At 29.1% G+C, this 26,971-nt stretch overlaps 1 protein-coding gene across 1 annotated transcript in view; it reads right to left on the bottom strand.

Annotated features, from left to right (window-relative positions):
- Positions 1 to 26,971, bottom strand: part of LOC113396413 (uncharacterized) — a 41,774-nt gene that overhangs the window by 5,230 nt on the left and 9,573 nt on the right. The window contains exon 2 of the mRNA XM_026634330.2: positions 3,130 to 3,188. Coding sequence (XP_026490115.1) covers positions 3,130 to 3,188 — 59 coding nt within the window. The remainder of the gene's footprint in view (positions 1 to 3,129; positions 3,189 to 26,971) is intronic.

Consider the following 26,971-nt stretch of genomic DNA (forward strand, 5'->3'; position numbering starts at 1 on the left):
AGCTATATGTAAGGTTTATTTATGTTTCTACAAAGTATGAAGATAAAATACAAGCGCGTCCCGTAAACTCAACTTTCTTGCCTTAGCTATGCAATTACTTTGTTGAACGTCACTTTCGTCAAATTGCCCATAAAGTTATGTTTAAGTTTATAGTCAATATTTACGACTAAGCTGTCGTAATAGATTTACTAATGATTGAGGGTTGGTCCATCATATCGCAGAGTTGATTATTATCTCGATATAAAACGAAACGAGACCCCAGTGTTAATTAAATCTTATCAAAATCTCACGTTTTAATAGCCATTTCTTCGTAATTATATAGTTAAAATAGTTTCTTCTAATTTTATTTATCATTCGTTTTTAATTCTGTGAAGAACAAACAAGATTAACAAAACAAACGAAATAGTTCACACATTTGTAGATAAGAGATTAAAATACTTTCATCAGACATATTTCTGAACGGAGAATTTTTTTTAAGAAAATTCGTACTCTTTAACTAATTGTACTTAGTTTAATCCATATTTTAGTTTTAACTAAATTTGTTCAAAATGTGTACCTTCATTGCAATAATAATAATATTCACGTGATTAGCCAATCATTATATACATTTAAAAGTGCATGTTAAGGTTCACATTTTGAAGGCTGAATTTTAGATATTGTGTAGTATCTTAACTTGAAATTGTCCACCAAGATTTTTTGTGAATTTTCTCCGCCATCTTGAAAATAGGAATAAATTTTGTCATTTAAGCAAAATTATGATTATAAACTTATTTATTGTTTTTTTTACTCTCTAAAAAGTGGTACAATTTTGCAAGTTCTGTAGAGTCGCTAAAATATTAAAGGAAAAAGTAAAAAAAAAGATTAAAAAACCATAATCTTACTAATACTTACTAGTATTCTTCCTCTTGAGTCACATCGGAAATATGTACAAATAAAGTCTACTTATCTATTTCCGTTGTTCCTCTAGGGCTATATGAATAAATATAAAGTAATCGTTTCGTCCGATTACAATAATAATACACCTATAAAAAATTTAATCGTGAGATTACAGAATAAATAAAAATATGTATATATAACACAGGATGGATGAAATAATTAAAATTAAAAAAATAAGGTTAGGTATTTTTTTTTAAAAATGTGGCTACTATTTTAAAATAATAGTTTAGGTTATATTATTATTCTAATCGGACGAAACCATTACTTTATATATATTCATGTGATTTTCACTAATGATTCCATACGTGCTTTAACGACAAATGATTGGAGCAAAGTTTTGTTCAATGCAAAAATTATAGAAATATAGCTCTCTTGAATCTATTTATAAAAGCGAGAATGCCTTGAATCGATCTGAGCATGTGCTTAGTTGTATAATATATGAACGCTTATAACAGTTCTTGTAAGTGCAGGTAGAGAAACTGTGGGAACAACGCATGTTTTGTCATTTCAAGTTGAAAAAATATTCAATGTTTGATTAAATTCAGTACAATGGTGCACGTGCTTTTTTCCGTGTGGATACAACACTGCAGAAACAGATGGAGCCGGCAGGTGATGTAGTTATTACCTGAGCTGATCCGTGCAAACTTACTAAGGCTTCTTTGTCTGGCGGAAGATAAAATGTACTGGTTTATACGAACCAGTATGTGCGTATATTTAAAAGAAAAACTTGTTCAACGATGACTTCACTTTTTTTATTTTTTTACTGAGATGAAGAGGAGTCCTTAAAAATACTACATGACATAATTATACACTTACTATAATAATTATTAAAAAGTTCAATAAGAACATACTTTTCAATTAAAAACTTTGTAGGATATTTAGGTAATTAAGTTGTCTAATATAAAATATAAAATGAATTCGTCCAATCAAAGTATATAGTAAAGTATGATTATTATGTTCGGGCGACAGTTGTTAAAAAATCATTGATTCTTTGAAATGCTATTAAATATAAAAAATAAGGTTAGTAAATATTTTACATGTTTTATACATATTCCGTTGCGACAAGGCACATACGTAGAATCGCTTATATGAAGTTTTATCTGTAATACTCCTGTTCATATTTTGTCTATATAGATTCCGAAGTCGTGGGATTACTTTTTTGCCAAATTCCCGACTTGGAAAATAATATTTTTATGTGAATAAATTAATTGGGCAGTGATCTCGTGGGCCGTGCGTTTTTACGCGCTTTCCAAGTGTACAAAATCACTGAAAATAGTCTCATCTCTATCCTTTCCTGATCATGTCGCATTGTAGTTTTAGATTGTAGACTATGAGCGTGAGGCTGCATTTGTGTTTAAAGACACGTGTACGGTATAATATCTCCAGCGCATAGCTAGTCTTTGAGATTAGCCGCCGTAACTGAAATTCGGTCAGGTATCAGATACGCCAATCTTAGAGAAAATCTTTATCTGGACAATAAAAATGTAAGCTATCTTGACATTTGCGATACCTTTCACTTCAGCAATTAGGCTTAAAAATTTAAAGACCGAGACACGAATATGGTAGAGCATTATTTTTATTTACCTGAAGACAAGTATTAAGATCAGCTGCTGAAAGACTATATATATGTAGGTATTTGGCCAATACTTTTTGAATAAGCGTTATTGTTTGAGTCTAGGGGGCAATTTCTAATTGCAGATTTTGGACCGGAATATCTCATTCAAATATTAATAAATAGTCAAGCACATATCGATTCACATAAAAATTTTACCGTATTTAGTTTCCGTGGGTATATAAAAACTAAGAGGTTTCTATATAATTTTTGTGGCAAATATTTCGAACACAAGTAAAAGACGAAAGCTCAATCGAGGAGAGATCTGTTATCTCAGACAAAACGCGATTTTAATAAACATATGTAAATAGACAAACTAGTTCAATTTATTCTACGTACTGTAATATATATTGTATTAAAGACAGCATCAAAATTATTTATAAAGTTTTAATTCAATACTTTATTACTGATTCCATCCAAACAGATGGAACCAGTAAAATTCATAGCAAAACTTGACTCACATATTGTACAAAATAATAAAGTAAAATAAAAACATTTATATAAAAATGTGTAAAAAAATTTAATAAAATTTTAAACTCGAAAATATCAATACATACATTATAATCATTTAGACATCTTACCTGACCCGCAGTATCACAGATTTCCACGCAGACAGGCCGATCGTCAACATCCACCACAACTGAAACATGGAAGTGAATACTTAATACATAATTAATAATGCAACGCATCGTTTAAATCTAATAACCGTTAATTATATTTACTGAGTACAAGAGCAATCTTTTATCTTTTTGCCTTAGTTTTGATGTTAATTTATCAAAGTTTTCATAATCTGTAAAACTGGTTATTAGTTACTGTATAATACTGGCTTACTCATCCTTAAAGTCGAAAGAATAATTGTTTTGTGTATGCCGCTGTATATACAGTGGAATCCGTTTATAATGACATCGAAGGGAATTGACAAACACGTCATAATAACCGGACGTCATACAAAGTGTTTTGTGAAAAAATGTATATATATATATATATATATATATATATATAGTATATATATACATATATATTTTGCACGTAATAAGTACATATGAAACATGTGTGTATGTACTATATTTTTCATATTTGAATGTAAGTAATCTGTAATTTTTGTCTGCTTTTGTTTTTTTAATTTTTTTGTAATAACAGTCTCTAATACTATTGTGTATAGAAGACATAGCCATGGTCAAATTATCATTTTCAATATTGCTATGAACAAATCTGCAGACGACCTTTGAGTGACAATTACTTACTCAGATTAAAAACAATGAGCCAAGTGCCGAACCTCGCCGGGAACATTACCGAAGGTGTAAAGAATCATGTCGGTCACTATAACCGAACATAATTTATTAAAAATGGGTCATAATAAGCGAACTGTCATTATAAGGAAAGTAATTATATCCGACTTTTTTACAAATAATTTTATATGAGAACCAAACTTCATGGTGTAAGTACGTCACAATAAACGGTTGGTCAATATAGGCGGAGTCATTATAAGCGGATTCTACTGTATATATATGTGACAGTGGTAGCCACCCAGATGGTGTATATAATCCTTCTTTATCAATAGATTTAAATTTAAATTTTACCCGTGTCGAGTTGTGACAGAAACACAAACAAATATTTCTCTTTTGAAATGTTAGAGCTGTGTCGTGTTGACATTTATTAGGTAAAGGCTGTCCGTTGACTCTGTATGAGTCTCCACTCTTCTTCCCAGAGTTATGAACATAAACTTACGACTCAGCCGAAACCTTGATAAATCACAATGGTTAAAGCGTCTTGAACGTCAGTGAACAGTCCCATTTAAATAGATAAGGCACGACATTTACGAGAGCACGACGCTGTACTGTCGAGAACTAGTCGGAACTAGACCTTAAGATAGTTACCTTATTACGCATACGTCTAAATTAACGTCTCCATAATTATTCCTACATGAAATTCAAGTATATTTTAACTTAATTTTTCATTTAAGTAAACGTATCACGTCTAATTTAAATAAGTAAAATTTTTGTTACACAATTAAAAATCGACCTCATAAATATGCCTAAATGTACGCTTCAAGTAGAAACTAATCAATGTCGAACACCAATAGAATTAAAATATGGTTTGAATCCTTTGCAAGAAGCATCATCAAATCGGTTCTAAGCTATTTGGGAACCTCATCTCGTCACAATTTGTGTACGGATTTCCAATACAGATAAGACTTAAGAAATAGGCTACCTAACACATTATATCCCTCAGTCCCCTCCCACATGCCACGGGAGGAAGCAAGTTTAGCTCACTAATTAACGCACAATTTATCTTTATATAAACTGTATATTAACATTCTTATAAAATAGAGTATACATATATATGTCAGAGGAGCAGGATGCCGAACAGTTGGGTTCGGGGATTGATCCGACATTTGAAAGACTATGTGGGCGTGCAATGGAGATATTCACAAAATAAAACGTATTTAATATAGTCTAATCACTGTATTAATTGATTCAATAATCGTACACCATAATAATATCAAAAGATTACAATAATCTATCTCGATTAAGAGCAAATGGGTTTGCAAGCAACCATCGCATTCGAGGCGATTGTCAAAACATCACGACTCGCGTTGCCATGACACTTACAACTCCATTCGGGGTGACCCGCTCTTAAAAGTAAATCAGCCATCAATTATCCAAATCAATAATCAAAGTAATTTCGCCCCGTTATATATATATATATACATAAAATACAATAGATACTTGTTACGTCTTAACCTCAGAGCGGAACTCCCAACCGTAACGCTAACTGTTAGTGCAAAACTTCATAATACGTTCCTCAATCAATAATTAATCATCACTGCTGTTCGTGTCTGTTGTAATTAGCAATTAATTAACGGTTTAAAATCTGTAGCGAAACGGAACGATCTTTTTTGTTATAATCATTTTCTAAAATGATGTGTTTATTTACATTAAAGACGTTTAATGTCTTGCTTTACTTTTATCAAATCGAGGAACACACAATGTTGCTACATATTTGTATATAATTGATTACTTAGTTCTATATTTAAAAATGTCTTCTTGTCACTTATAAATAAATGAATTTTATAATTGTTCTATCACAATAGATGTACTATTATGATTGAGTAATATACATATCTATTACTTTACTATAAGTTTATTTATTTACTTTATTTTATTATACGAGGAAAATGTATGAGATTGATTTAATTCATATTTAATGTATTTCGATATTAATTGTTTTTAAGTGAACATTTATCAATCATGTACTTTAAAATATTTTCGTTAAATAACAATAACAAATTGTTATTGTTATTTGATATATGAGGTTTTTGTGGTTAATTTTTTGCCTATAGTAGTCATTTGTGTTAATTTTATATCACGGAGTCATTTTATATATTAGGAAAACTTTGAAGTATAAAGGTTGATTCACTTCTACAGGCATTTGAAGCATACACGTACCAAAACAAACTTTCTTTTTTTTTATATGAGGTATTCCGTCCCGCTAAGTTATGTCAAGTGGTCACCTTCGCCCCACATTGGCGCTTTATAAAATATTAACCATTCCTTACGTCACCAATGCGCCACCAACCATAGGAACTAAGATGTCCCTTGTGCCTGTAGTTACACTGGCTCACTCACCCTTCAAACCGGAACACAACAATACCATGTATTGCTGTTTGACGCTAGAGTACCTAATGTGTGAGTGGTTTATAGACCAGAATAAACCTACTACTAAAATAAACCTACCCAGGCAGGCTTGAACAAAGAACTGCTACCAAATGAAAGATATATATTATTAATTTTTATATGCATTGTCTATGAATTGCATAATGTAAACCATAAAAAATATATTAGTTTAATTTAAAAATCGAATCATATTGTATAAGAAAATATTAGAACGTAGTGAATCGCGAGCAACAGAAGTGTTTGCAAAATATCAGTACAATCGGTTAGATTTATAATTTAGTTGCAAGATTTGACCCACATTATATATACTACAAGTGAAGTTAAATAAACACTTGTAAAAAAAGAACCTAATTATTTCGATATCATAATTATGTAAGTCTTACTCTTTGAGTGGTCAGCCGTTTGTTGTAAGATATTGCTATATATATATATACGGGTATATTAAATTATTATTTAGATTCGAATATACATATTTAAAATTGAATTTATTATTCTGGCTGTGTTGCCACACTACTAGTAGAGTCGAGCCTAAAACAAAGTATGTATAATAAATTATAGGTACTAGGTACTTACGAGTACGTGATTTCCAAAATATAATTGAATTAAATGTAATAGATTAGAGAATAGTGAACCAACATTAAGAATTGTTTAATAACTTAGACTTCTTGCGTTCACCAATAACATTATATTAACAAAATCATAATGAAAATTTGAATCATCAAAATCATCAAAGAAATATTTGAATCATATTTGAAATATATTTTTAAAACAGTTTGCCGATTTTTTAACAATATGGCTAATTTAATCGTGTTTCATTCTATGTACGCCTATCGTGCAATTTTTAAGAAAATAATTTTAAAATAATAATATGTCGCATATCCATTGCCTGCTGGAAGTAGACCATAATCTATATATTCGACATTTTGCTAGAAATGTATACTATTTGAGCATATTACCGCGTTGTTGGTAACATAATAGTTTGTCCGGATACCCGTAGTATGCTAGCGTGAGTGAAACGAACATCCTGCTTTTTGTTTAAAAACCTGTTCGCAAATTAACAAGGTTTGCACTTTTGTTTGTTCCACAGGATGTATTCACTTTAGTTAGGATTAAAGTTAGAGCCCCATGTATACAATGTTATGGGAGTGAAGAGAAAAGTTACGTTTAACAAGATGTTCAAATTTTAATATAAATAAAACGTCAATACCGTAATGGTTTGAGGGCCGTCTAGCGATATAAAAGTCGCAGGATCAATCCTGACCCCCTGGGCTATTGTCGTCAATACTCCTAACACCAAGCTATAAGGTTAAAAGGAGGGGTAAATAGGAATATTAGTAATTCCTTAATTAATTTGGGCCAATGCAAATATACTATTAAGAAAAAGAAAATATATTTATTAATGCTAAAGATTTTAGTTTATTGCTATACTCCTATCCTCTATAGTAGCTACGTTACGCTATATTTTACTGTTATTATTTGCATAACTTTGCAATAATAAAATATGAGTATTTAATATTTCTATTTATAGTCTTAAGTAAATATGTAGTCGGTTATTAAATCTATTTATAATTCTATATGTATATTTAGTTTTTATGAATGTTTCTATTTAATCAGTAGGTTTATTTACATTTAAACAGAGGCATTCAGTGTCAGTAACTACAGTTATATTTTATGCAAAGCTGATTTTATGTATGATTTCCTGTGGCTCTTAACCGTTGTGGTCCAATATAGATACTTTGATTTAAACTATTTATTATTTAATTATTGATAAGTAATTGTTTTTATAAGTTTAACCTTTTTAGTAAACAGACTTATTGATTTTATGAAGAGAATACTAGTTACTATAGAGTTTGTCTAACAAGCGTATTGTGATACGTCTCGAAATAAAATCATGTTTATACTCATTAGGAGATATGTGTTTTATACTTCGATTGCAACTATTAAATAAATAATTAATATTTATAATAATTTCCCCTAGTTTAATATCGTTATGGGCTATGGGATCTTTATTTATATATTATCTTTTTATTTTGGATATGCATCATTGAGTATTTCAAAATGTATTTGCTCTCTAAATTCTAATCAAACGTTTATTTTGACAGTATTATCTGATAAAATTTAATTAGCTTGAAGTCGAATTTCAGCAATTTTAATACAAAATTTGTGGGTATGTATGTACCTTTCCAATGATTAAATTAAATTTCCCTTCATACTAAATATATATTTTATTAAATAATATCCTTCATAGCCACCGTGCAAATTATAGTATTCTACAAGTTAGTTCCGTGATCAAATAAATTGAACGTACTCTACTCGATTGCTCTGAATTTAGAATTAGGCAGAGTATAAAGTATTATTAGACAACCTAATTTAGGAGGTCTATAAAACCTATTGCGAAATATACAAAAAAATAATAAGCGTATTTTGAATATAGATGTGAAAGAAATGTAACATTTATTAATACATGCATATTAGGTTTTTATCTTTAGTTACAAACGAGCCAAGATTATTACGCCAATGTCTTGTAGGATTTCTGAACATTATAAAGAGATTATAAATCATGTTAATAAATAATTACTGTGACCTTTCACAAATATTCTTTTAAAATATTTAAATCGATTATAAATTGCGTTTCTGTTAAGTTACACGCAATATTCACTTTCACTTTTTGGTGATCCTTAAAAGATAAAATATTTTTATGATATTTAAAATATTAACACAAAGCTAGAACATATACAGTTTGAAAAGTGATGATGCGATACAATTATGTTTTAAATGTGTTTTTTTATTGTATTAAAAGTTACTGTCATACTACGTAAAAAGTTTCTATATTTCGTTGTATTATAATACGTAATACGTAGTCGAATTTATTAATCTGCAGGGACTTGTACTAATAAAAGACATCCTTTAGACTAATTGAATCGCATTATATACACTCCCACGCGTCGGTCATTATTTTTGTTTAGAACAATCCTCCATATTTGGTCTGTAATATTTCGGTTCCGTTCAGTATATAAACAGTTACAATTCATACAAAAAATAAATTACTTAATCAAAAAGGTTTTGCTCCATTTCATTAATGAAAAATTAAATGCCAAGGTTTTAAAATTTTGAAATAAGAATGTATTCAAGGTAATTGTTATTATAAAAACGATATAATTAAACAGTGAAAAGTAAACGATTATTAAAAATTATAATTATCAACTTTGTTTTTTTTAATTATTGTTATTGAATAAAAAAAAATACAAAATTATAAAGCAATTGAACATTAAAATTCTAAAAGAAATGCGGCCTTCTCCTTTCGAATATCAAGTCAATAAAGACTGTAAAGAGTAAAGAAGTCGTAATATACATACATATATATATATATATGACCTGCCCCGACTTCGGACGGGTAAATTTTTTTTATAGAAAATAATATGAAATAAATATAATTTATATTTATTTCATATTATTTTCCTCTTGCATTCAGGAATAATGTAACTTTCTACCAATTTAGTTTCAAAGATTACATACAAACAAACCATTTTACCCGTTTATAATATTAAAATAGATGTTTTATTATATTATTAACTTCTGCATTGTATTAAATCTTTGTCGATAATAAACCCTAAAACGTATTTTCTAGTTCAGTTAATAAATCAATACACGGTTCAAAGAATCAATATCTGGAATTAGACTAAAATCCCTAAAATCTATTGACGATGCATAGACAAAATAGACGACATTCAAGCTCTATTGGAATGTTGACGGCATTCTTGATGGCCTGAGATGGTTGAGCTGACTGAATCCGGTAATAATATACAACATTTATTTATTAGTGGAGCTTAACGGAAGATCTCAGGTTTATATCCGGGTTCCTTGTTTACAGGCTGTTAGTGCATTGTTTGTTAGCATCGGTATTTTGTAATGATTTTATCATAGTTATTTTTTTATATATATTATGAAGCTACTAATTTTTATTAAAACATTACATTAATTCATATTTGTATATATATTTAAGCAATTAATGTTATCAATTCTTATGTTAATAAATATATTATATATATTTATTATTAAATATGCTTACAAAATATTTTTGATCGACTTCAAACATTACATGATGTAAATATGAACTATAATATATATATATATATATGGCTTAGTTTTTGTTTTTTAATTCCTGCGAACATGAATAAAGGATTGCGTAATATTAATACATCTAAAATTGCGGGAATACATTTCGTAACTATATAATTATTATATAGTTCAGAATGAAATATGCTCCGTTAATTTTTTTTAAAATAAATCCATCATTTGTGAACTCACAGCTCCACACAAAATAACAAAGCAAAACTTAGCACGCTTTTATTTTTTAACGCAATTTAACTCTCCGTATTCATTTTTTTTTTAATTTATTCTGAACGCATTAAATTCTTTTTTTACATGCAATGAATAATTTTGTACCTGGAGAGAACACGCTAGTCCCGTGGAGTCGTTGGGAGAATGACCTTACCGTCCCTTATACACAATGGACTCTGAGGTTAATGGAAAATATTCCTTATTTCGATCGCAATAAGGTCTATTAAAAAGCAACATTAAGTTTGTGGTTCTATTGACTCCAGACGGTCGTGATAAGGCATTTAACTCCGCTTACTAAGCAACTTGTAATAAAGTTTTCTCATTACGCATCCACGTGTATTGTGTGAGGATTTTATAAAATATTTTGTAAGATTTTTTTCCATCAAAACAAAGACGTAATTTTCATACATATTTTTGTTTGAAATAACTTTAATGAAAAAGTTATTTACTTATTAATAAGAATACATAGGGATACCTCGATCGTTCGTTGAGATCAGTGTTATCGATAAGCGATATTTCAGTTCAAGTGAAATTAAGAAATAGTTATTATAAAAACAACTATACAAATAGAGCTGCACCATCGAAAAAATTGTACGGTTTTTCAAAAATAAATGAAAAATAATAAGTAGTTATAACTAAATATGACCTTAACGATACTCATTAACCGATTGTAAAAGAATCATAAAAATAAACTATTATAATAAATTAGACACATGCAAAAGTAAATATATTTTAATCTTTGTCTTTTTCTGTCTCATAGTTTTTTATATCTGAGTTGAATAAGTGTACTTTTATCCTTGTACCCTTACAACTTTTGCCTTTTTTGTATAGCGAAGTTTATTGCACAGTAAAACTCTTAAGTACCAGTCCAGACGAGCTTGCGCAAAGCTCTACCAAAATATCTATTGAATTAATTTAAATACCGATTTACTGTAATTTAAAATGTTATTTACATTTAAATTAAATTAAAATTTTCTTTTATATTTCGCGATATTGACTCGTTTTGCATTACCAAGTTTAATTACTTGTAATTTCAATTAAAGTTACGTGTAACAAGTATGTACATTAATTATACAATTTTATTTGCTTTGTACCGATAAAAATTCTTGGAAAGTTTCTACTTTTGCTGGTAATAAATATTATAATTTATATTATAATCAAAACGAAAAATAATTCCTACCGTAAAAAGTGCGGAAGACTTAAAGGAAGACAACAGAGAATTGAATAAAAAATACGTATTTAAGGAAGTGTAACGCGATATATAAAAAATTATCATCTGTCAACGCGTCGAAGACTACTATATAACTTTTCCGACAACAGATTAGTGCTGCCATATAAAAATACAAGTTATCGATAAGGTCAAAAGTCGAGTAATTGGTTTGATTTCGTTTAAATTTTTTACTTTCCAAATCTATATATAAATTTATTTTGTACATAGCATTACGTTTTAAACATAACCAAATACATGCTTGAAACGAAAGTTATATTGCATATAAGGGATTTAATAATTAAAATTTTGTTTGGAAAATCAGATGATCTATTAAGAAAAAGTTTTTTTCCAGAAGATTATTTTATTTTCTTTCCTTAATAATACGAACTCCCTAATTTCGGGCTTCTGTTGAGCACTGTCTTCTCACCATCAACATCTACACCAAGTTCTTGAAGCTGAGACCTTGTTAACGAATTTTTTTAATACCCTAATGTCAAATAATGTAAAGTAAAATGTATTAAAACGAATATACTTACTTTAAATAAACCGAAAGCATTAAAATTTATATACATACAGCTATTTCTTAATATAACTTTATAATATGATATATTTAAAGAAAACAACAGATTCCTCTAGAAATTGTTACATGTTATTATTTATACTACTAAAATAATAAATAAGAATGAACTTAATACCTCAGTTACTGGACCACAGAACCAGAAAGTATTTCGTAGTGTGGACATATATACTTTTCAACAGTATCGTGGAAACCTATTAAAAATAAGTATGAAATTTAAAGCGTTTCTATATCTTTTGGTAGCTATAAAACTGACGACTGCATAAATGATTCACGCCTTGGGTATGAAAGGATCGCCTCCAGGCCCTTTTACATAACAAAATATAATAGTTAACTCTGTGAAATCACATTGAGTTTCTTTCGCCTGTTCGTCAGAGGTCTGAGGTATATTCGAACCAATATCAGATATTTTGAAAATCAATAATCAACCATCTACTTATATACCAAAAATAAGATATCCATTTGACCGTTTCCGGTGAAATTCTACCGAGAGAACCGAAGAAAAATATAGTCGTTACTGTTTATGATTAATTAAATTACATTTATTGATTATGTACAATGTAACCAACTGCTAAAAGATGTTCATGCTCATAGCAGTTAACCTTACAAATTGGATGAAACAGTCTATACGTTTATTGACATTTAAGTATGTTGTGTCGGGTCGGGTGACGCCTCGTCATTTGCGGAACAAAGACCTAATTTCATCTGACCTATCGAGCTTCGATAGCGAACACGGGTACATGTCCTTATTATGGTACAATCTGTGTTGTTTAATATAATTTACACAAATATTATTACATAATCGAATGTTTAGATACATTGTAGGTATCTTGATATTGAAATACATAAAAAATTGTTGATAATTACATTTCATTAGTAATCAAACAACGGAATTATGGAGGAATAATCACGTTACAATGGAATATCCCGCGCAATTTCCACTTTTTAGTAATTATAAACCTAAGTTACGTATATAACGGGAAAATATACGCAGGCATAAAAGTTGTAACGGGCGGATAAAAAGTATTAACTATTAATAAATGCATATATGTAAGGCTATTTTTTATCCAAAGAGGAAGTATGTAGGTAATAATTAGCAATTTATTTGAATGTTATCTTACGCGAACTGATCTATCTCTATATATATTAGCTATACAAACTCTCGCTCTGACTTCGTATTGGTGCAACTAAGTATTAGTGCCTTGTGAGATATATTTTTAAATAAAAGTAGGAAGAACTTCCTACCAATTGCTAATTTATGACATGCGTTTTATGCGCTCTTTCAGACATCTTATGTATAGAACATATGTTATATATTTAGATATTGGTTCATATCGAAAAGTAGAAGTCCAGGCGAAGCAAAGTCGTGTCTCGATACTGGCACCTTAATATTAAAAAAGTTTTAAAAATACCGTCAAACTGTTACAAATTAAAGTGCTATTACAAAATACATTTTAAAATAATATGTGAGTACTCATTTTTATATAATTATTTATTTCACAAAAGTGGATACAATTGTGAGCTAATGGTGCATACAACAATAACATAACCTCGTAAAATATACATAAGTATAAACTTCTAGTAACTAAAGTCAATAATAACGTGGCAGTTCTTTTTCAATACGAATAATATTGCCTGATTCCGAAAAAAAATAAACACAAAATACGTCTTTATAATATTAACACGTTTCCGAAAGGCGCAATCTTTGACTAAAACGGTGAAAGTTACATAAATAATCTCGAAAATATCTGCATCGTAATAATTCAGAAGATAAATTATACCGTTATATTTTAATTTACATCGTTATTGCACGAAAGGGATGTTCCGATTAATAAGAAATATCGCTGTATTTTATCTTAGCGATCTTTAAATTCTGGGGCAAGGACCATTAAAGCAAAGATTTGTGATGAATCAATAATGTGATTGTATAAAATGTGAATACTTGAACAAATTTTACTTATTTAAATACATAATAGGTATGTATAAATGTAATGAAATTACAATTTTTATACTACATTTTTTTTAAATAATAATTTATATTTAAAAAAATCAAAAGTATTCTTATTAATAAATATTACCTAATTAGCTTCTGATAATAATTATAAACGATAAAATCTTTAAATCTTTTTTCATTTTAATAATATTCTCATTATATATATATATAATTCATTCGATTTCTCATTTTAAACACAGCGCTGTTTTTGATACTTTATAAAACCGTTTTGATCCGTCGCGAAAGGTGTACATTGTTACTATATCATTTTGATGTTAAATTTATATTATTAGGTTACTTTATTTCTCAGGATTCTCATTTAATTCGCGTTGGAATCAACACTAGCTGCAGTTAATGTTTACTAATATGTCATATGGGATTACGTAGAATGCTTTGTAAAACCGTTGTTTATACTCAAGTCATTGTGCCAGAGTGACATTTGTTTACATTTTATGAAATAAACAAATTGCATATAACCATGATACAGTTGAAATGGATGAATACGATTTTCCTGATAAAGGTGTGAAATATATACATTATACATACACTAACGATCCGCCCCGGCTTCGTACATGTGCAATTGATTAATAAAGAAAATGAGAAGTGCCCTTAAGAACAAAACATTTAATAGGTATATTTATTTTATAACGTTTATTTATTGGTTAGACTTATAACTATATCATAAATGTGAAATTTAAGTAATTTCTACAGCTTATAGATTAAAACTTGGACAATTTTAACTGCTATCGTCAATATTTTATTGCTACAGCCAAATGGATGGATAGTCCACCAGTTTCGCTGCGAATGATTTTCTTCGTTGTTTGTAATTTGGAAACGATGATATCTAAATTATTCACACGTTACAGTGCAAAGGACAATTATAATCTTTGTTAAATATCCAAGATAAGTAAAATATTTATCAGAATGAGGATTACTAATGAATTGAAGAAAATGCCATTCATTCATACTTCATTAATTTATTATAATATATTAGGTATAGTTATTTGTAATACATAGAAAAATGTATGACGAGTGTATTTTAGAAGATAGATAGATAGATAGCTATTGGGATTTTTTTTAACTACAACTATTCGTAGGTTATCTCCTAAGATAATCAAAACAACGTACCACTGGCTAAACCTTAGGACGTTAAGCCAGTGGTACGTTGTTTTGATAACCAAGTAAGCATACGAAAACGGCTTTTTGGATAAAAACCATCATGGTTCTGCCATTTTATAAGAAATAATACCAAATCATATATTGCCAACAAACCTTCGCCGTTTATTGTTCTTTCTAATAGTGAAAATCACAGCAAAATCCGTGATTTAAAAGAAGAAAGAGATACAGACAGAAACAGAAAGCAACTTCGTTTTACACTGTTAATTAATAAATTAATTTGATAACGTATATATTTAATAATAGTAGATAATTTATAATATATATGTACATAAAATATAATGAGTATTATTCGATAAAAATAGAAAATATACATTCATAAAACAAACAATGTTCATCGATAAAAAATACATTGAATTTAAATGAATTGTGATTTTATAGAGTAGTTAAATTGATCCCGTTCATATACTTTCTCTAAAAACAACACACGCTAAGAAAATTCCACAAAAATTCATCTATGGTATACACAATGCCTAAAATTAAGTCATCAACTGAATAATTGGTCCGATATGTAAAACATCTTACTATACGATTTCTACGACGTCTTGGCTCAGGTACGCCTTAAGAAAGTTGGAGTTCAATTTTCTAATGAGGTGGTCGTACAAGTGCTTACGTAAAGTTATGCGGATATATACTACGTCATCATCATCATCATCTTTAGATATTTTAATCAATCATTCAAATAACAACTAAAATGTAATGCATATTAAAATATTTTCTAAAATACAGTAATAATAAATTAGGATTCGGATATACGCATTGATGGTTCCGTACAATGATGTCAAAATACGTCTATCCCAATATTGTCCGAAAGGTTTGTAGGGTTTGGTAATAATTTAAAAACAGATTCTAATTTCCTGTAGGTATATTTTATGGTATAGGTTCTTTCAATTATTGGTTAATCCAAAAAAACGAACGTGGGATGAATTGATTATAATAGTATAATTATGATGAACAAGCATTACATAAATTATATTCTTGCATTTAGCACGTAGGTTTTATTGTTCTAGCGGCCTTGTAAACACATGACTAACTATAGCTTCGATAGGTTTCAGCCTTTATCAATCCGCCGGGGTCACTGACCGATGCCTTATTCATTACATGTAATAAAGTAAAACTAAGTTTATATTTATAACAAATGAACAAATCGCCGACCACAGATAAAGAAAAAAACCTCAAACATTTTTTTATTAAATACGATTTTTTAAAGCGTCGTAGTTTTATTAAACTTTAATAAAACTGTTAGTACTTATTTTGAAATAAGTCTAGTTTAGTATAAAAATAGTAAATTCATTAATTATGTATAATGTTGTCATTATACATAATTATAAATGACTATAATTAATGATGTACCTACTAAATATCTAATTAATAGTTATTTTTCGAAATTATTTGTCTATTAAATTTAAATATGATCTACACGAAGATGAAACCATCATGAATTCAAAGAACAATTAATACTAAAAGAACTTTAAGTACCTAATTAACAGATCAATTATAACCATGTCGTATTAATTGAACGAGAAGTTCCTTCGTACCAAATTAGGTTATCTAAGCCCGAGGTATGATACTTTGTTTTTTTCTAGTAACAAGAATATCCTACTACATACTTAAGCTATAATTCATACATAAATGCCACCTACGAAGCCACCTTTTAAGGAAAACTAAAGCAAGCTTAAATATTATTTGTATGAAAGGATAGGACATGTTCTAAATTAAAGTGATATTTATTTAAAACTATTCAGAGACCTAAAGAGTATAAAACTAAGGAGAATAAAATTAAAAAATAGTTTTCATTAAAAAAAAATTCGTTCAGCAACGATTAGGGTTGTGTGTGTGAGCCAAATTATTGTAAACTAGCGACCCGCCCCGGCTTCGAACGGGTGCAATGCTGATACTAAATATACTACAGAATGTCTTACAATACAAACCGCTATGTCCCTGCGCTATGAATCTGTAATATCTTCGAAAATATTATATACTGTAAAGGACCACATTGATCTATCTTAAATTCACAATGTATTTAAGGTACTTAATTGGATAAGGATTAATGCTGAATTGCTTAAAATTGCTTCGAAAATAAGCTATTATTTCTCGTTAAAATTAAAGGATAAAATATGGTTATTGCGGGTTATCCCTAAGAGATAGACATATACCACCGCGGACTTCAGGTGTACAATTCTGTAGTACATTATTTTGATCTATCTCGTAGGGTTCAGCCAGCGTTTGCAATCACTTTGACATCACTTCAGAAACTTTAAAATTATCAGTGTTTCTCTACTATATTGAACACATATTATACATATAAACCTATTAAAAAAAACCACATCGAAATCCGTTGTGTAATTTTAAAGATCTTAGCATATATAGGGACAGACAACGGTAAGCGACTTTGTTTTATACTATGCAATGATACATTATTTCCCACCGCTCGTTAGCTGTGTGTGTTTAATAGGATTGCCATCCTGCTTGACTTTTGACGGTCCTGGTGACCAAATATTCACTACAAATATCTCCGGTCTATGATTTGTCCGACCTTTGTGAGGATTCTTGTCAGTTTACTGAATCAAATACACTAAGTTTAACACAATAGCAAGCAACGGTTGTAGAAATAGCAAAGCAATGCCAAAAATAATTATAAAAGTTATATCCTAGCTTATAGAAACTATTTTAAACAAATAAGTATGCTTTTAGGGGATCCATACTACTATACTATGCTTATTGGACCAGAGGCTTTAAATCACTAAAAAGGTTCAAGATTAGAATAAAAAATGCCTCATATCATGAATATGTAACTGATTTTATAAACAATACATTTATTAAACAACAATTAAAAATGATTATGAATTGATACAAGTAATTGAATTTCGTTTTTTATATGATATATTGTAAACATTTAAAGCCTTTTGTGTAATTTAGACATTTAGTAATGGAATAAAAATCGGCATCAGGATACCCGACCGAACGAACAGATGTTCGTTCGTTCTTCTAAATATAAAGTAGATTTTTTACTAAAAAACAATGTGGATTACTTACTGAAGAATACTCTTTAAGTCAGTCAATCCCAAAACCTGTCCTATAGTTAAAATCTTAAACAGTGTTAACTGCAGGTGTCGCGTACCTACTATATTGGAATACTATTAACTATACGTAAGAAAAACTTGTAAAAATGTAAAATTATGTATATCTTGACTAGTTCGGTCGCACCTGTTGTGAACACATCACCTGGTGATCATATTTTAAAATTACCAGTAACTGGTCTTATTTTAATTAAATTGAGTCTATTTATAAGTCAATTTTATCAACTGCATAAAATATGTTAATCCGTCTATGTTTCATAGGTTTTCGTAATCAATAAAATAAACATTAAAAGAATAATAAAAAAAAAAAATTAACAATCAAAAAACGAATGAAAACGAATACGTTTATTATTATTTTTACAATATGTATTTTAAACCGAAAGGTTCTATAAATAGTAATTAATCATAACAGCATTTATTTTATAGTTATTCGTCTATGCTTAATTAAATTTATGTAACTATGTACCATAGACAATAACACATTGATGATACTATTATTGTGGTATTTTTTAAGATGTGATAAAAGCAATGAGAGCATGAAAAAAATCGTTCATATTTTGTGCCACATGTTTATGTATAGGAAATTGATTTCATATTACTTTACTAGTTTTTATATAAAAATATGTGTTCATTTTGATACTCGAAACCGGAATTGGAATACTCGGCAAAAAATAGAATAGTGTCTTATTTCATAGACCATATTGTTTGTACTTTTATTATACAATCATATTTAAATGACCATTTACAGACATCGTGGACGGCAGAAGTTGGTTATTTTTCGTTATATGAGCCGGATCAAATGCTCGTAATAAAAATATTATAACAACCGGTTGTATAACAAAAAAAGTTTTTTGTAATGCTTCCTTAGACCATCCGTTTCTTTCGAACAAAGGCTTCGCGGCGCCTACACCCTCAGGTAACATGTATTATTCCATAACTACTTCACGACCACAATCTATATCTTGAGAAATTACCGGTACACCAAACATGGTCAGTCGGGCATGAGACGATAACTACGTCTGAGTAACTCCAACGATAAGATAATTGTTTCACTTTGTACGTACGATGTGTCTAATGTTTTTTAATCGTATGGATAAACTACTTATTTTTCTGTTTGTTTTGTTTTATTATTAAATAAGTATGAATTATATTTTTTGAAACATGTTTCCTATATTGATGTCTACATAAAATAAATTTGAAGATTTTAAAAGAATTTTTAAGCTGTTCGCTGAGTCTGTCCCGTATAGTGCCGAAACATTCTAGGTACATACAGTTTAGTAACACTCGGCGTATGCAAAAATTGTCAGATTACTTTAGAACAAGATACTTTGTATACCATCAAATGTATATGACCTAAATGTAATCTAAATGAAAAAAAGGTCGCACAAATTCACAACGATTTTTTATACACATATAATTTACACATTAATCAGCGAATATGCAGTATTTAGTGTCATTTATAAATATATTTTATCTGTGTACTATTTGATAAAGACGGTGTTAACCTTCTAAGTTAGCCTTTTTCAAGTTCAAATCAGAAATCGCAAAAAAAAAGCCTGCTGATGCCTTGTTTAGATAATAAATGTGACCTACAAAATATAAAATTGTTATCATTATAAATGTATAATAATTTATTGCAAAAAAATAAGGCTAAACTATTAAATAGTCATTAGAGTTTGCAATTTCACATTTGATTTATTGAATGAGGAATAGAAGTATAATGTGTTACATAATTATTGTACAATGTATGTTTCGTAAAATTATCATGGAAATAATGTCATTCCGATAGAATTTCAACCACGTCGGTCAAATCTCAAATAAAATGTAACTAACTAAACAGGAGCTATAGTAGTGCACAAGTTTGTACACAAATACCTACAGGACCACTCTAATAGCCTGAACTGCGATAAGACAACAACCTTACACGACCGGAGATGGATCAGGCGCAGGACCAACGGCACGATAATTAACTCCGCCAAATTTTAAAACCGGGCGAAACTGAGTAATTCTTGGTAGTAAAACCTAATGTTTTTAGTGGCACGACAGTAATTTCAAACCGGAAACCTCGGAATGAGAGCCGTATGAGCTAGCGACAAAGTCAATTATGATGTAACAATCATAAAATTAATCCGTATGTCGAAGTTTTGCATGTACATGCATGCTATATAACCTTACAATTTACCTACATTAAATAAATGTATATTACAATATTAAAAAAATAAAATTCAGATACGAAATTAATTAATTTTAATTAATGTATAAAAATGTAAGTTTATTACGAAACGCCATTGACGAGTCTGATGTAATTAAACAATACGTGTAGTTTGCAATTTATTTATTTTTTTTAAATATATTTTAATAGATAAGGTTGTACGTAAGTTTTGTCTGTTAAAATACAAACGGATATCATAATAACTCACAAAAATGACTATATTATTTTTATCGCTACAGTGTCCATCAATTGCGTTTCACCAACTAAGGGCTATTGGAGCAAGAAACTATAACAAAGTTGTACTGTTAAGAGAGGTTACTAAACAAATACATGGCATCTTATCAAAGACTCAATAAATATTTACAAATAATATTTTATGGAAGTCTTTTGAATACCACAATGCTGTTACTGAATGCACTTTTATCTACAACCTTGTTCGTGATAAGATATTCTATCATTACTGTTAGTCACTATTACAAGAAGTATCAATAATCCGTAAAGCCAACTAAACGACACATCGTTTAAATATTTATCGCTGACAAAGAATGATCGAAGGAGAATAATTAATTATGGCAAAAATCCTCGGCATTAGAAAACTTTACGCGTCAATGACATGACTGCACCTCATACCGTAAATGTTCACTAGTTCCCTCGTCGTGAATATGTTGAAATTAGAAGGATAAAGAAAATTAGATACTTTATGCAAGAAAATCTCTGTATCGAAAATGTAAACTGTTATATTTTGACTAGTTGCAGTTATTAATCGTCATTGTTTATTGCTTTCATTTTGTATTTTAACTAACAGTTCCCGTGACTCCACCCTTGATAAAATTATTTTTCCATATTAGTGGATCCTGGATTAATTTAATTACTGGATTAATTTAACTACTAAGTGATGGTTTAGTCGTTATATGGACCGACAGTTAATTCCACGTTTATAAAATTAATCTGATACATAAAAGAATTCATGGAAGTTGCATATTAAAAACTTATTATTTTAATGAACGCCCAATATTATCGGTCGCCAACATAACTGCTCAAAGAATCGTTTAAAAAAAAGATAAACTAAATATAGCGGTTCTCAAAATCGGCTGTGACTTGTGAGTAAGCTGACCAGACATTTGATTTATGAATTAAAATCCCCGTTATCTGTATATACGAGTAATGTGTGTCTGATCCTATTGTCCTTTAAATTTCGTTACAAATGGCGAAAGTTATTGGAAGGAAAGAATTCGCTTCACATGGTAATATATTATGTGAAATCATTACATAAGGCCTTTTATGAATGTAACTTATGTTACGTGTTAATTAACTATATAACTGCAAATTTTCAAAAGTGACACGGTCGCTTTATACAAAAATGTAATAATATTATAATATAGATAAATATAAATCTATTTAAAGTATATAATATAATAATGAATATATATAATTTATTTACCTCTTTCTGTGTTAATTTTATTTAATTAATATAAGTCCGAATAAAAGTTGATAAGAAATGGTCAACAGTTAGTTAGTTAATGTTATGAGTCACTCGCGACACACTTAGTATATCCTGATTCCTCAAATACCTCAGATTTTTATTATAATGTCTTTTTTTAAAAGTTTTAAGATCAGATCAGAAAGAAACAATCTATCTTTATTTAAGGATATAATTTACAAAATCTTAAATATAGACCATAAATAAAAACCATTAGGTTTATATTAAGGAAAAGTACAAGATTATTTTAATTGAATGTGAGATGACCTCTCTTCTATTTTAAACTGAACAGTCACACTTTTTAAGAACAATGACTATGAACATTGTGGGAAATTCTCCATTTTTCGCGTGTCATGAGTCAATTTACATATTAATGTATCTAAGACAAATATTATGAATTGATGAGCAATATAGATGGCGTTCTCTCTAAAAATAATAGCATGTTTTTTTTCACGATAAAATTTTGTGATAATTTAGAACAAAGTAATTTTTATAATAACTATTTTTAATCGTATTATATAATTAAAGAAAAACTTATTACTAACAAGCGTGCGTGTCAAATTAATCACGATTGCGCACTTATGACGCCCGGATCCATAAGAAATATTCTACTTATCATTCATTCGAAACACATTTAAGGATAAACTTATTGTCAATTCCCCTCGCGACTGACTCGACAATATCGCAAACACTCCATACATGGCACAGCCTTTAGATAGCAGCTAACTATACAATACGAATTTAATATGCTTTAATATTGACGATGTTATATTGAAAGTAAAGCTTTGTCCTCAGGCCACTTCCGCTCATGCTTAATTTGGTTAAATTACTTGTGTTTATTAAAGAAATCCTTTTTTAATTCTACATCTCAACATTTTTAAGAGTTAAAGGTGTTTAAGTAATATTGTAAGTGTTTGGACATACATTATAAATATATTATGCATATATCATTAGGTGTTTCAATTCGAATTATACCATAAATATAATTGTTTACTTTAAATATGATTTCTGGAAATTCTTGTTGAGAATTATGATTCATAATCTTAGTAGGTATGTATTTATTGTGTATTATGTTCAAACATAGCTGTATTTGTTTATCAAATATGTTTTAAATATAATTAAACTTTAAATAAATGCATTTCCAAAGATATTATTTATTATTATATAACTATTGTGATTATAAAGACTTCCAATTACCTATATAAAAAAAGGTTTCAATGCTTCACTAAATAGGTTATTAAACCACACAACTTCAAGTTTGTAAAAGTATTTGCAGATTTATTCCCAAACAATTTTAAATTAAAAACGAAGAAATAAGGATTCCAGGTAATAAATTTGACTATATACATTAGATACGACTGTGTCTGCAAATGTTTTACATATTCTACAAATATACTAAATTCAATTTATCTCACGTCCCACTTATGACATCGCGTGTCAAAAACACGTCATTGAATATAAACTACAATACATACTTATAGTTTAATGAAACGATCAATATTTTACAAGTACCTTATAATAGCTAATTAGTTACGCAGCACACGGTATATAATATTTCGTTCGTACATAATATTTAGATAAAGGTTTATTTTTGTTCTTTTGAGAAACGAAACGTATTAATTTCTTGAAAGCATAATGTGTACTTTACTATATCAGTTTATTTTAGTCCGGCTTAACGTCATGTCGCATTTGTGCGTTGTTTGCCTCCGATTATGCCTCAAAAAATACCATCCAAGGTAATATGAACCATCAACGAAGACAACACTCAAAACAAGTTTGCTATGGACAATTTAAATGTTTCTGAGCTTAAATCGAACAAACGAAAATAACCAACAATGTAGAAAGTCAGTACGCTGCCACTGCGCCAGTTGGTTATCCGACTAATTTTTGTGTACCATTCCAAAGTATACAAATAATAAGCAAGATAATTAATTTAACGTTTCGTTCCACTCCAATTATTATTGAATATGTTGTTTAATGTTAAGAGCACACTGCTCTTAACATTTTAATTGTCTTCATATGATTTCGATTATCCTATATTTTTTATCATCATTAATTTTATAACTACTTATTTGAGAAATCAAAATATTTAAAGTACTAGTACTAAAAATTTTCATCGTGACCGATTGTCGACCTCGTTCCTATGACTTAGCCGGCAATTCGAGTGAGACATTTTCAATGTTAGCTGTTAAGAAACCGTAGTCAAACTTGACCAGTGTTGCGTTAATGACCATGATTTTGACAGATCGTTACTGGATACTCTACCTATACGGTCCGTAATAAGATATTATAAAGATTTTTTTCAGTGCATTTTTGTAACGACTTCTTTAAGTAATCAGATATTTTAATGTTTGTATAAATTAATATCAGTGTGGATTATTGGAACTTTTTTTAAACAGTTGGACGCGATAGATCTTGTAACTGTACTAACTGGCACACAAAAACTTGAACGTAATTTCATTAGATACTTTTATAAAGTCAAGGTCTTTAAATAATGTGATCTAGTTCACTAAACTAAATTACATCACATGAGGCATTTAATTTTATTGTCTCAATGACAAATACTTAGTAATGCGTTAAATTAGTTAAAATGTTTACGATCTGGTTATATCACTAACCAAAACAGGTTTCTGGACACTATAACCAACAATGCTACTTTTAGCTCCTGTCAAATGAGTCATACTTCTTACTATCGAACACCACAGATCAAGTTTGTGTTCATCGTTTTATAAAAGCTCCTAATGAGTTAGGTAGATGTAATATATACATATTATTGACGATGAGTTGCTTATATTAGTTAAAAGTATGTTTATTTTGGGGAAAAGCGTATGGTTATCTATTTTTCAAGTTTTCATATATCTATATACTTAATATATAAAATAGCTGTGTTTGGTAGTTTTTTCCACAGACACGATGTTCTTACCTAAGCTATGTAAAAGTAATTAATAATGCTATAGTATAATTAATTGCCATCTTATCGTTTCGCTCTGATACTTCATATCCAATGACTGTACACAAATAAAGTGTCGTTTTATTAAATTTTAGTATCAACGTTAACGGATGATTATTATCAGATCACTCGATGCATATATCGGGACAATGGCGCCGTCCAGATAAGATTCAGATAAAAACGGTAATAACGATGTTTCTAGAATTTTTAGATTATATAAATGACCAATACTATGAACTAAAGGCAAGGTCAGTTAAACAATTACAAAATAATATTATAGTTCAATGGAAATATTACGATCAACGTCTTTCAACATTTCCACACAGTCAGAATTTCCATTTAATTGCAACATATACATACAGCCGTTAATTCCAATGTTTGTAATTCAATATCGGTTAAGTCAAATAATAAGTTAATAAGTAGATGAAGGTGTTAATAATGAATTGAACTTGACTGGATGTAAACAAACAACAGAAATAATAAAATGCATTAGAATCCAAAAATGACCTGTACTTTTGGATTTTAATATTTATAAACTAGACGAATTCTAGCATATATATTTATACGTAACATTTGTCACGTATCACGAGAAAAAATAACCGCAAATAATTAACCGATGGGGTCATCACAGTGAGACAAACTTCAAGCAACTCAAATAACTTACTAAGCTCTTTTAAGTATAGAAGACAAAGTAAAATCGAGATATCGGATATACAGATACTAAATTAGCTCCTTAGAATACTTCACTTAATACATGGTACGGCATTGGCGCCATACATTTTTAGTCTTATTTTCCGCCCAAATCGGCAACGACTTGCTCATGGTAATGAGTAATGAGTCAAAACAAAGAAACCAAATCGAGTTGTCACCAAAATAAACACGATATGTTGCGGCAAAATGATTTTGTTGCAGCCTGCTCGTGTTTATGGCGTCAGATTATCCTCAAATACGTAACACGTTTTCTAACATTTTCTTGTTTAATTAGTTGTAGTTTTAATGTTTAGGCATTTTGTAGCTTTTAGGTGTCATAAGTAGGTATAGAAATGTTTGTTATTAATCATCATTACATAGTAAAAAATAAAGTCGCTAGCTACTGTCTGTCCCTATGTATGCTTAGAAAATTACACAACGGATTTTGATGCGTTTTTTTTTAATAGAGAGATTGATTCAAGAGGAAGGTTTATATGTATAATACATGCACAATATAGTAGAGAAACACTGATAATTTGAAAGACATTCTGAAGTATATTTAGTATCAGCATTGCACCCGTGCGAAGCTGGGGCGGGTCGCTAGTATATGATAAATTAGAAACATTCAGTATTTATCAGGCACTCATCTGATCATTCAGAAGAACTAAATAAAATTATAATAAAAACATATTATAAGTATTGCAACATTAATAATATTATTTAAGTAACTTCATTTTTAAAAAAATTAATAAGGAGCATTTATATACAAGTGATTGTGCCAAACATACATTACATTGTATTACCTACGTGAAGCAATGCATTAGCTATAGTGTAAATAGCACCCGTCAGTTCGTCACGCCGGCTTTGAAATTGACCGTTATTTGTCGGAGAAACTCAATTTGCATATTAAAATAGACCTTAACAGAAAACATTAGGATAAGACATTTACAATAAAACAACCTTGTTCATACAAAGATCACGTTCATTGATTGATTAAAAACTTCTCATTTAAAAATGAATGGGTATATATATATATG

The sequence above is a fragment of the Vanessa tameamea genome, chromosome 6 (assembly GCF_037043105.1).
Source record: "Vanessa tameamea isolate UH-Manoa-2023 chromosome 6, ilVanTame1 primary haplotype, whole genome shotgun sequence".
Taxonomy (NCBI): domain Eukaryota; kingdom Metazoa; phylum Arthropoda; class Insecta; order Lepidoptera; family Nymphalidae; genus Vanessa; species Vanessa tameamea.